Source organism: Vigna angularis, chromosome 2, assembly GCF_016808095.1.
Source record: "Vigna angularis cultivar LongXiaoDou No.4 chromosome 2, ASM1680809v1, whole genome shotgun sequence".
In the NCBI taxonomy this organism is placed as follows: Eukaryota; Viridiplantae; Streptophyta; class Magnoliopsida; order Fabales; family Fabaceae; genus Vigna; species Vigna angularis.
In genome coordinates, this window is record NC_068971.1 from 7,113,238 (window position 1) to 7,124,839 (window position 11,602).

The 11,602-nt window shown below is 33.2% G+C and overlaps 2 protein-coding genes across 9 annotated transcripts; one reads left to right on the forward strand and one right to left on the reverse strand.

Moving 5' to 3' along the window:
• Positions 1-1,285: 1,285 nt before the first annotated feature.
• LOC108329362 (protein BPS1, chloroplastic) lies at positions 1,286-4,803 on the forward strand. Of its 8 annotated transcripts, none has more exons than XR_008246794.1 (5): positions 1,286-1,444; positions 2,446-3,536; positions 3,875-4,007; positions 4,209-4,284; positions 4,367-4,803. XR_008246794.1 is itself a non-coding variant. In XM_052872415.1 (3 exons), the coding sequence occupies exon 2, from the start codon at positions 2,458-2,460 to the stop codon at positions 3,505-3,507; it is 1,050 nt and encodes a 349-aa protein (XP_052728375.1). In that variant the 5' UTR covers positions 1,286-1,444; positions 2,446-2,457; the 3' UTR covers positions 3,508-3,536; positions 4,367-4,803. The 8 variants fall into 8 exon arrangements, 3 of the variants coding, with proteins under 3 accessions (XP_052728375.1, XP_052728374.1, XP_017419024.1); XR_008246795.1 differs by having other exon boundaries at positions 3,910-4,007; positions 4,116-4,284; XR_008246793.1 differs by having other exon boundaries at positions 3,910-4,007.
• A 3,784-nt stretch (positions 4,804-8,587) lies between these two features.
• LOC108327704 (probable polygalacturonase) lies at positions 8,588-11,602 on the reverse strand. The gene is made up of 6 exons (XM_017561393.2): positions 11,493-11,602; positions 10,972-11,307; positions 10,203-10,323; positions 9,735-9,909; positions 9,529-9,599; positions 8,588-9,409 (listed from the first exon to the last, which is right to left on the reverse strand). Exons 1-6 carry the CDS (start codon positions 11,520-11,522, stop codon positions 8,682-8,684), a joined length of 1,461 nt encoding a protein of 486 aa, XP_017416882.1. The 5' UTR covers positions 11,523-11,602; the 3' UTR covers positions 8,588-8,681.

The window sequence follows — 11,602 nt, forward strand, 5'->3', positions numbered from 1 at the left end:
ATAAATAATATACATTAAAGTATCGAGACTTAGTTATAATATATACCTATGATGTAAAAAGATAATAAAAAAACTTAAAATATATTTTTGAAGTGTACTTTTTAATATACTTATTCTCCTTGATAGAAAAAAAACTTATGAACGAGTAAAAGTAGATTAATAATGAATGTAATATATATATATATATATATATATATATATATATATATATATATATATATATATAATATATATATATATATATAATATATATATATATATATATATATATATATATATATATATATATTATATACATTTCAGAATTACAGATTCATTATATATGAAAATAATTATGTAAAGCTTATCATTTAAGAATTCTAACGAGTCAAACTAAAACATAATTAGAAGCTTTGCATATTCTTAAACAACCAAAATATTAACATTAAAATACATTTATTTAAGTAAATTATAATCATTTAATGAGAAAATATACACTTTACGCCAAATTTTTAAATATTTTTTTTAATAATGGAATAAATGTTGGGAGATGCCATCATCATTTTAGTTTACAAGGAACTACAACTTTCACTTAATATCTAAATACAAAAATGTAAAGTTAATTTTAATATTATAACTTAATATAAAAGAATTCAATTTATTATCAAATTCCTCATTGAAATTATAATTTAACGATAAATTAGTCCCACGGGCAAAATTTTCCTTAGTTTAAAGCCTAAATTTTGTTTTTTTATTATAAATTCTTTTCATATCACGAAAATAATGAAATGCCATTTTATAATTAGAAAAAAATAGGTTATATTTTAAAATATAGAAAATTTTTATACAACGTTGAATCACAAATTATAACACGTAATATTTATTGGTTAATAATAAAAGAAATATTATAACACGTAACTATGTACGCGTTACAACAAATAAATAAAAAAAACCTTTTTTCCTTAATATTTGAGTGTGGTACTGACAATGTAAGAGAACCGTTGGATTAAAATTGTAAAACGAAAACTTACACTTCTTTAACATTTATTGAATCACATAATAAAAGCTTTAACTCAACTAAAAATAGTTATTTCCTATGTTGTTACTAACCTCTTTATCAAACTAAGGTTTTCTCTCTTAAAATAGCTTTTTTGAAAGATGTAAAATATTAAATAGTCATACCAAAGAAATTGAAGAAAGAATCCCACACGCTTTCATTGGAAAATTATCGCTCTTCGGTCAATATAAACGTCTCTTAAGAAAAGATGGCCAAGTTACCAACAATATGATAACACGTATACACTTTCAGATAATTTGATGCCAAACGCGGTAGCTCTATCATCACCTCCCTTCCCCATCTACCACCAACAAATATCGATTCACACACGCACAAACCCTATCGAAGGAGCAAACCCAAATCAACAACCCAACCCTACTCCTCTTTTCCGATCCGATCCTTTCCGAGGTTTTTTTCTCTCACCCTCTGATCCTCTCTCTTAACATATTTCTCAATCAAAGTTTCGATCTTTTAATTTTGTGTAAATCTCTTGGAAGAGAATCCCCCTACCCATTTTTGCGTCTTCTAGTTGAAAATATTTAGAATCGGTAAAGTTCTCCGCGTTGATTTTTTCCCTAGTTCCTCGATCTATTGTGTCCGGTGAGGTTCAGACGATTTACTTGTTTTTTTTTTTTGTAACTTTTTTTGTTTTAATTGAAAATAACAACGTTTTCCCTTTGGGATTTATTGGTATGGCTATATACCTGACGTGTGTTGAGGGATTGATGGGTAGATATTGTGTGAAATTTTTAGCTTTCTTGATTTGGGAAAAGGGGGATGAGAATTTTAATTTGCGAGCTAAAATTTTGGGAAATTGAAGTGTAGAAGAAGGTATAATTTTGATTGGTCACAGACTTTGTTAATTTCTCTATTTCTGTCTGGTCTCGTTTGCTTTTGTAGGGATACATTAGTTTTCGACTGTTAGTTTCTGATTCCCTTACGAGTTCTTTTCAAGATGGTATTTCTGATCTAGGAATTTTGTTTCTTCAATTTTCGGTACTTTTTTACTTTGACTGCCTTACCAGCAATAAATATTTGGGATTATTTTGTCAAATTTATCTCGCACCTTTTAGAGTCCGAAATTTAAAGCAAAGTAAATACTTATCACAATAATGGTCTTAGTAGAAGGGGGAAGAGAAGGAAACGGTGTTTTGCAGTGGCTAATGGAGGGTAGTTTTTGTGACATTAACCGTGCCAGTGTTATCATATAAAAATAATTGTAACTGACCTCTTCCTTTTTCCTTTTTAATACCATTTTATAATCAAAACATACTATTCAGGCGCAGAAATACTAAACTTATTGGATAAATAACACGTTGTGTACTGCTTTTTGTCAGACTGATTCTTGATAGATATTTATTTATTTTTTCATTAATGTCTTATCTTACTTCCAATCCTTTGTGTCACAGTAAAAGTTCAAAATGAGTCGTGCCCAGGATGCAAACCGATCATTCTTCCCTTTTGGAAATCCTTTTAGGATGATATCCCCTAAAGGCTCTAAAGTTTCTCATCAGCTTTTGTTAGTATTACAAGCTTTCGAAGCAACTTTTGAAGAGAGGCTGACAAGGCTTATTCCCGAGAGCAAGGATGAGATCCTTAGTTTGTCTTGGATGACTTTGGCGATGCGGTTACTCTGCGAGAGTCACAGTGACATTAAAACCCTCACAACAGAGCTTGAGCTTCCTGTTAATGATTGGGATGCGAAATGGATAGATGTGTACTTTGACATTAGCATGAAGTTGCTGGATATATGCAATGCATTCAGCTCCGAATTATCACGAATGAGTCAGGGTCAACTTTTACTTCAGTGTGCGTTGCACAATTTAGGTTCCTCCTCTTCAGAGCAGTATGATCGGGCATGTTCTTCATTTGATGGTTGGAAGCAGCATATTAGTTCAGGAAACCCTAGGATTGAGAAATGTGGAAGCATTTTGGATGGTCTTCTGGGGTCACTTGATCTTCCTAAGGTTAAAAAGTCTGCAAAAGGAAAGGTTTTGGTGCAAGCTATGTATGGAGTCAAGGTTCTCACAGTATTTGTATGCAGTGTGTTTGCTGCAGCCTTTTCAGGGTCTACAAAGAATATGTTGGACTTGGACGTGGCCGATGTATATTCTTGGGCTCCGACCTTTAAAAGGTTGCAAAATCTTGTAAATGAGGAAATTAGAGTTAGGTTTTCGTGTGGAAGATTTGCTGTGTTGAATGAGTTGGAATCTGTTGATTCCTCTTTAAAGGAATTGTATCCTATTATCCGGGGTGTTGTAGATCCCACTGAGATGAAATTGCTTCCGGAGATTGTTGGGCAATTAGGTAGATCATCGGGGAATCTTTCGCAGGGACTAGATCTTCTTGCAAAGGAAGTTGATAGCTTTTTCCAAGTGGTTTTGACCGGTCGTGATGCCTTGCTATCAAATCTGAGGTCGGGTGCTACTGTCATTCACAGCAACGTCGGTGTAACGGAAATGCAGAGATAGTCAATTGAACGTGTTGCAAACTAACTCTGGTACACACAGATGGGTCTAGGTTTTTGGTTTTCTGTTTTATGACTGACTATGCTCAATCATGCCTAGCTTATTGTATGGATGTTAGAATGATTAGTAGATTATGTGCCTGTGTTATTGTTCTGAAATGTATATTTGTGATGAAATGTGTAATGTTAAATACTGAAATATATATGAAGTTACTTCTGCTCATAGAAGTTGTAATTTGCTGCCCTTTAATTCTTTCTCTTCATTGATTAATGAAATCCGTGTGATTTAAGAAGCTTAAAATGAAGTAATTGTGTGAGGGCTATTGTCAGATTATTATATTTGTGATTGCATCATGTAATATAATCTGTAGCATGGTAGTACACATTCAGAATGTTTAAATGTCAGAGGCAGATAAAGAACTGGTGATACATACGAAAGACAAGAAGTCTCAGATTGAGTTATGAGCTTCGACTCTCTGTTCTTGAACACGGGCGTTCTATTTGGTGAGCTATTTCTACATTGTGCGTGCAACTTACTATTTCTTAGATTGGTTTCTCTTGGTCTCTACTTCTTTGTGTACGCTCTCTTTTAAATTTATTTTGGTTATTCAGGACTTGATCGTCGGTATTTAATTCTGGAGTATTGCGTGTTATTTATTATATTGTATATCTTTATCATCTGATATTTTGAAACTATCGGATCAGTCACTTTACCTTCAAATCAAGGTGCCACATCTAATTCTGATCTCCTGTCACCTAACTCAGAACTTCTTACAATTATGTAAGTTGGGAAAAGAATTTACTGCTCTGCATTACTTGTTGAGATATGTGAAAATTGAGTTGCTTTTCATGCTGTGTTGAAGGCATTGGGGACCAAGTTTCATCACGCTCGATAAGCTCCTCAGAATATCAGGTGGTAGAGAAATCAAAGATTTGGACCTCTTTAATAAATTGATAGCATTCTCTAAAGATAATCTGGGAGAGCTCTGCAAGCTGAAGAGAGCAGAGACCAAGATTTGTCCAAGATGATCTTTTATGAATCGAAAATGGAGAAGTAATCTAGTCAAATTCTCCTAGCGAATAAACCAAGCCACATGCATGCTATGGATCTTGTGAACATCTTGGTCTTGCAACAGCCTCTTCAACATTTGCTTATTTTTTTCTCATGTTTTTAATTTCTGGTTGAAATTAAGTTACTTGAGGCAACTTTTTTGCTGGAGCATTTTAACTTGATACTTGAACATAAAGCTGTGTTAAATATATTTCCAAGAATTTTATCAACCATGCGAACTTTATTCTAGATGATTGTTTTTGGCAGAGGATATTGTGTTTTTTACAATAAAAACACTCTTTACATGCCGACGTGGTGATTAAGTGTTCTTAAATACAAATAGATGAAACTACTGTTTAAATTACTTTTGTTTGTTGTTTTGCATAATTATAATATTATAGTTTATGTACAATGATTAACAATAGTATATTATGATTTTATAAGATTAAATTTATTTTTAACATGTTTTTAATATGAAAAAAATTAAACTATACTGATATAACTTAAAAAACTTACTAAATTTTATGCTGTTAATTATTTTTAATCAATGGATTATTCTTAATATTTAGTTTTTGAATAATTTAGGATATTCTTAATCAATCGTAAAAGATATATTGGTTTGCAATTATTTTTGTCACATGGTAATTCATTTTAGTACTAACACATGCCAAATAGTAAGTGAGTTTTGGCCTCTTTTCCTAGACTTATAGCACATACGATTGTAACATCTCAAAATATAATATAATACTATATCATAGATTAATCATATATAATAATAAGATAGACCAATTCGCCTTCTACTTACATCCACAGGAAAGATAATCGGACGGACAAAACAAGACAAAACAAGAAAGTAGGGTAAGCTAATGTAATTTAATTATAAACACATATACACAATTCATGCAAGTTCAATACTTATGAAACCGAACGGTACATCATGCAAACACTGAATACAATTAATCACATACAAACAGAACACCACTATTCATATATATATATATATATATATATATATATATCAAAATCGAACACTATGACTTGACCATCCGGATTGTATGAATATGTAGCTACATTTGTCCTTGCACTTGTGGTAGTGTAACAGTTGACACCAATCAAGCTACTACTCAAGGTTAATCCCATAATACCTACCTCGACACCCTGAGGTGGTAGGACCACAAATGATATACCTCTCTATGTGAGAATGATATTCATAGAATTTCAGAATGAACGCCAGCTTAGCATACCCATATTCATACTTTACAATTCAATAACCATACACGAGACATTCCGCCTTGTAATTCTCTTCCACAGTATTCAAAAGTCCAACATTCTCATATTTAACATAATCTATCATTCATCAATTATATTTTCATTCACAGAATAAAGAGAACATGTGAACGTTGGAGACCAAACACCTTCACATTACCCAACCGAGAGAACCGAACGGTTCATAAGAGACAAAACAGAAGAAACTAACCGAACACTATTATTGACCGACCACCATAGAAACCAACTAGTAGGAACTTAACCCAACCCGAAGAGTTTAAACCACACACTCATAGCTCAAACCGAAACTCTTAAAAACCTATACCAAACACTATACTAGGTTAAGTACTTAGAGATTATTGGATACTCTATTCAGACCGAACACTAGTTTAATATTAGAACATTGTGATTAGACCGAACGGTCATAAATAAATAATACCTCTAATAGACCGAACCCAGTTAATGACTAAGTATGTAACATCGCGGAACGGTCAACAAAACAAAACTCTGAATAATACTCCTTAAACCAAAACAAGATATTTTTCTTAATTTCTAAAACCTCCAAACTTGATTTCTAATTTATTTTAAACCTATTCCACTGAACCTATTACACACTGCTCACCACTCACATTTTCACATGCTCTCTTCCCAAACAGAACTGACTGAACGTTCTACAATAGAAAACTCCAACCCAGTTCACATGTCTCCGCCAAACACAGAATTTGAATACAATTCAATCAAACTTACCATTATTCATACATGCAAGCGTACACACATCAATTCCAAACACAAAAAAATATAATTAAATCACTAGCTTCCCTTACCTTGAATAAACTAGGCACTTCCTAAGCTTCCACCGCTTTAACTAACCAGCAACCACTTCTAAAGCAACCCACTACAATTCCGATTGGTGAAAAGGGACCAACCAGAGGATCAAAACATAAACAGGTTCAGAGAGAGATGAAGAACACATGCAAGCTGCACAATGCTTGCATGTTCCAGAAAATACCGAAACTTAAAAAAATGAATGAGTTTACTTATCCACTTCACACAGCAACTAGATTGATGGAAAAGAACTTCTTGCCACTAAGGAAGAACTCACACACAACCTAGATGATGATCAGAAGAAGGAGGAAGTGAGAATTTGTAGAGAGAAGAAAGAGAATTGTAGAGAGAAAGAGGAGAAACTTAGAAATTTGAAGAGAAGAGGTGCATGCAGAAAGTGGCTCGACGTTTGAAGAAATTTCTTATATACTACTGTAAAATACCGATCGACCAATCAGCTACACACCTGTAACCCTTACCCCTACCCCCTGACTTCCACTGACTGTTGAATTTAATGGTTCTGACATTGTTCAAAACAACCATCTTGAACTCTTATGTTTCTGGCAAATTTAATGCCAAAATCATGTGCCTTTCTCATCTCTCTTTCTCTAGGTGTGGTTCAAATTAATTTTATATATTTATTTAAAATAAATCAATTATATATTTTTTACAATGGTTAAACATAATTAATATAAAATGATATATTTTGTCATTCAATATACTAAGTTAAGTTTTTGAGTTCTCTATAAATTTTGATTTTTTTTAATTTTGTTTGATATAATGAGTAGTCAAAATTTATATATTTTTAAATTGAATATTTATCTTCTAATTTTTCTATTAGTTGGATAATGAGTAAATTCATTTATAATGAGTAAATTCATTTTAATTTTCTCTATTAGTCAACTTGTCATTTTTAATTGAGATTTTAGACGAATCATTTTTTATCATAAATAAATATGAGTTAGTTTAATTGAAAGTTAAACTAAGTCGATCTGACCTCATAATGTTCATCTAGGTTAGATGCAAGGATATTTGGTTTGAGCTTAAGATTAACATTAATCTACTATCGAGATGGATTTTTTTTTTCATATTGACTAATAAATAATTTCACAAGGTCGAATTTCAATTATTTTTGTTTTTTTAATAAATTTTAAAATATATTATTTTAGTTATTTGAAATACTTTTTTTTTTAAATTCAATTTTAATTTTCTTTAAATTTTTTCATCCAAGTCATTTTACTTTAAAAAATATTTAAAAACTCTAAATAAATGAATTATTCTGGGTCCAAACACAACATGAGACTATCCCACTTAATAGAATACTATTCACATATTGGTCATCTAACTGCAATCCAGAGTCCGCTAACAGCTTGTAACAGGTTGAGCATTAGGTGTAGAATCTTTTGCTTCTTCACAATTTATCTGTCATAATCAACTTTAGTAGCTGGTTTTTCCTTTTGTCTATACTTTTATTAATTCGTACGTCACTTATGATGATTTGCAGTTGAAGAAGCTGTTTGCAAGTTGGAACCACTGCAAGATTTTAAGCAGGAAACTGTTCGCATTAGACCTTTCAGTTTTGATTTTGAGCAACCATCTTTCACTGAAGAAGATATCAAGGAATTTATATGGAGAGAATCTGTGATATAATAATATAATCTGTTATATCAACCATTTATTGAGAATCTGTGATATAATCATATGTTGTCAGTTCTCCGCAGAAGTATTAACATACTTGATATACTGAGATTTTTTTAGGTTGTCTTTCATTTTATAATTATTTGATATTCTTGGATAATTGTATTAATCTGAAGCCAAGCAGCATTGTTTGAATGTTTCATCCAAACCGTTTGTTACTGTTTGAAAATGGGTTTTAGATTCTCATAGAAGGACTTTAACAAGCAAATTTTGATTAATGTTAACCCTGAAACTTACAGCATCATCAAGGAAAGAAAACCCTTTCATTTCTATAATTTGAACACCATCCATCTCTTAACTTGAGAAGTGTTTTCTTGATTATGTGAGAAAGACTATTCCTAAAACAACCACTTATCTCCAACATATGTCATGCTGGTACTACATTTCTTGAGTTCCAGCATGTCAATAGGAAGACTATCTGCTGGAAAATCACATGCTGTGATCTTCTCTGGCCCCTGATCAGGTAACAAACCACAAGGTGGAGGATTCACCCCACTTGTCATCCCTTCAATATCTGTGCAGGTCCAAGGCTGCTTTTTGGCCTTAGCTGCCATCCTTAGAGTCACATTGGCAATGCAGATTCCTGTAAATGGATCATTGGAGATTCCTTGAAACCTAGCAGCTATGGTTACATTATCAGCCACAACATCTCTGTAGTTGATGTTTTTTATCTCAGGCAAGGCATTAGGGTCATAGTGGCTATCAGCATGAGAGTTATAGTCACCAGTCATCTTAAATGCCCATTTCATAGTATGCAAGGTCATTCTCTTCACATATATGTCCTTCACAAAACCTCCTCTTCCCACTGCTGTCTTGATTCTTACCCCTGATTCAGTTTGGATGGCTGTGATGTCCTCAGCTCTCACATCTTGTATACCACCTGACATCTCACTTCCCAAGGCAATGGTTGCACTGTATGGTGAAATGCATGTTAACCTTCTTATCACTAGCTGTTTTGTTGGCCACCCAAATTTTATGCCATACTCATCCCATCCACTCTTCACAGCCACACAGTCATCCCCAGAAACTATGTAGCAATCTTCAATTCTTACATTTGTGCAAGAATCTGATAACAAAAATCATAACACAGAAAAAGGGTTTGAACAAACTTTTTAATCAATTCAAACCATGCTTTACTGTTCTCTGCTTCTTCTATACACAGTTTATCATGAATGAACTACCAACCTGGGTTGATGCCATCAGTGTTTGGAGATGTGACAGGAGCAAAAATGGTGATGCCTTGCACAATAATGTTGCTGCATGGTATTGAAAAACATGTGTTATAACATTGGAGGTAAAAGGTAGTTAGAGAGTAACTGCAGCAGTGACTATATTATATATGTAAGGACATTTTTTTTCTGCAAAACTGGAACAAAATAAAATGGCATTACCTGCTATAAACTGGATGAACATTCCATGATGGGGAATTGAGGAGTGTTAAATTTGAGATTTGAATATTGTCTGAGAACATCAATTCAATCAGGTATGGACGAGTGTACTTCAACTTTTTTCTGTGAAATTGCTGCCACCAAAACTCACCCTGACCATCTATGGTGCCATTTTCTCCTGTTAACAAAAAAGGATCATGATTGATACAATTTATCTGCGATAATAATAAGATAAAAGACTAAAAACAGTCGATGTATTAACAATATGAATTAAGAACATAATCTATAGTTAATATGAAGAGTTTAATTGATATCTATAGGGATGTGTGTAAAATATATGTACACAAGCATCTACTTTATCATCACATCATATTAATTTCTATACAGTTATAAATAAATACATGAAACAGATTTTGGTTATTAGAAGTAAAACCCTTTAGATACATAAAAATGATTTTTTGGCCTCCTTACCTGTGACAATAACATCAGTGAGGTTTGTTCCAAATATGAGGCTTGTGAATCTTCCTGCTGGTGCGTCTCTTCCTCTGCCGTATGAAGGGAGTGGTTCAAGCACAGGCCATTCAGTAATATCCTAAATCATTTCATTAGTTCAGTAAAAAAGAGTTAGCAGTAGGACACATGAAAGTGCCAAAAATGTGTAACACTTGGAACCTTTTTCCTAGATAACACAAGACAAGTGTGTAAGGCACTCTTAAAGTTTTTGTCTGAATGTAAGAATAGACCAAAAGTGTCAGTATATAGTGGGAACTTTTGTGTGTAGTTGAGTTATTTAAGACTAATGTTGTCATCTCATATGCTTGGTAGAAAGTGGGGAATCTTGTGACACATTCTTTGCAGTTTCATTTATTGGACATCTCTCCTTATTTGTTACTCACGTGAACCCCTTATTCCCTATTAAATAATGTTTATGAAGCCAACTGATTGGTACAGTAACAGTCTTTCTAAAACCAGAGTCAGTAGAAAAGGAATCAGAAAAAGGTTTTGGCTCTTTGTACTTTCAAAGGCTTGTGAGCAGTAATAAGGCTTTGAAATCCGAAAGCTGGACAGTACTCATGTGAGTGATGAAAATTGTGAAGGACTGTTTTAATGTTGAAGCTCTAATTGAAATGATGGATTTTGAAAGTGTTTTCAGAAAGCACAAAATGAACACTCATAATGCCTTAAAACCTCATGCTTATTGTTAAAGTGTGACCAAGAAGGAGTAGAAAATGGGATATACCTGAGAAGCAAGGAGAACGGCATCTTTGTCCAGATAGAGGGTGAAGTGACTGGTGAGACTGAAGCTACCGGTGAGCCATTTTCCTGCAGGAACATAGAGTTGAGAACCTCCTTCAGAAGCATACTGACTCAGCTGACTTATTGCTGATTGAAATGCCTTTGTGTTGGATGTTTTTCCATCCCCAACACCACCAAAATCAGTCAATGAAGCACTATGAGCTCTGCAGTTGATAGCGTTGTACTCTAAGGAAGTGGTCACAACTTTGGCTTTTCTGCTCTCTACTCTCTCTGAACTTAATAGTGCAATCAAAAGGAGAGCAAAAACTGTTCTAATCATCTGCAAAAAACATACATCCATGAAAATGGCTTGTTAGAAAATGGTGTTATCTTGCTGAGAGGGTGGTTTTCTTGCAGAAGCAACAAGTATATGCACTAAAGTAGTGCATATATTAAGAAACAGAATATGAGAATATTGGTTCAAGTAGATAGAGTAAGAAGGAAGAAAAAGGGTCTTAAGTGTACCCTCATATGAGTTTTCCACAACAGCTCCATCCTAATAAAAAAGAACTTTAGAATTTGGTTTAGATATGTGTGGAGAGTGAACCTGTGCTAGTATTTATAGTGGAACTAAG

Excerpts from the sequence above, each read along its gene's own strand:
- LOC108329362 (XM_052872415.1), top strand. The coding sequence starts at position 2,458 with ATGAGTCGTGCCCAGGATGCAAACCGATCATTCTTCCCTTTTGGAAAT.
- LOC108327704 (XM_017561393.2), bottom strand. The coding sequence starts at position 11,522 with ATGGAGCTGTTGTGGAAAACTCATATGAGG. Across the intron at positions 11,308-11,492 it reads TGTGGAAAACTCATATGAGG|ATGATTAGAACAGTTTTTGC; the intron begins GTACACTTAAGA and ends TGTTTTTTGCAG. Across the intron at positions 10,324-10,971 it reads CCGTTCTCCTTGCTTCTCAG|GATATTACTGAATGGCCTGT; the intron begins GTATATCCCATT and ends GAAATGATTTAG.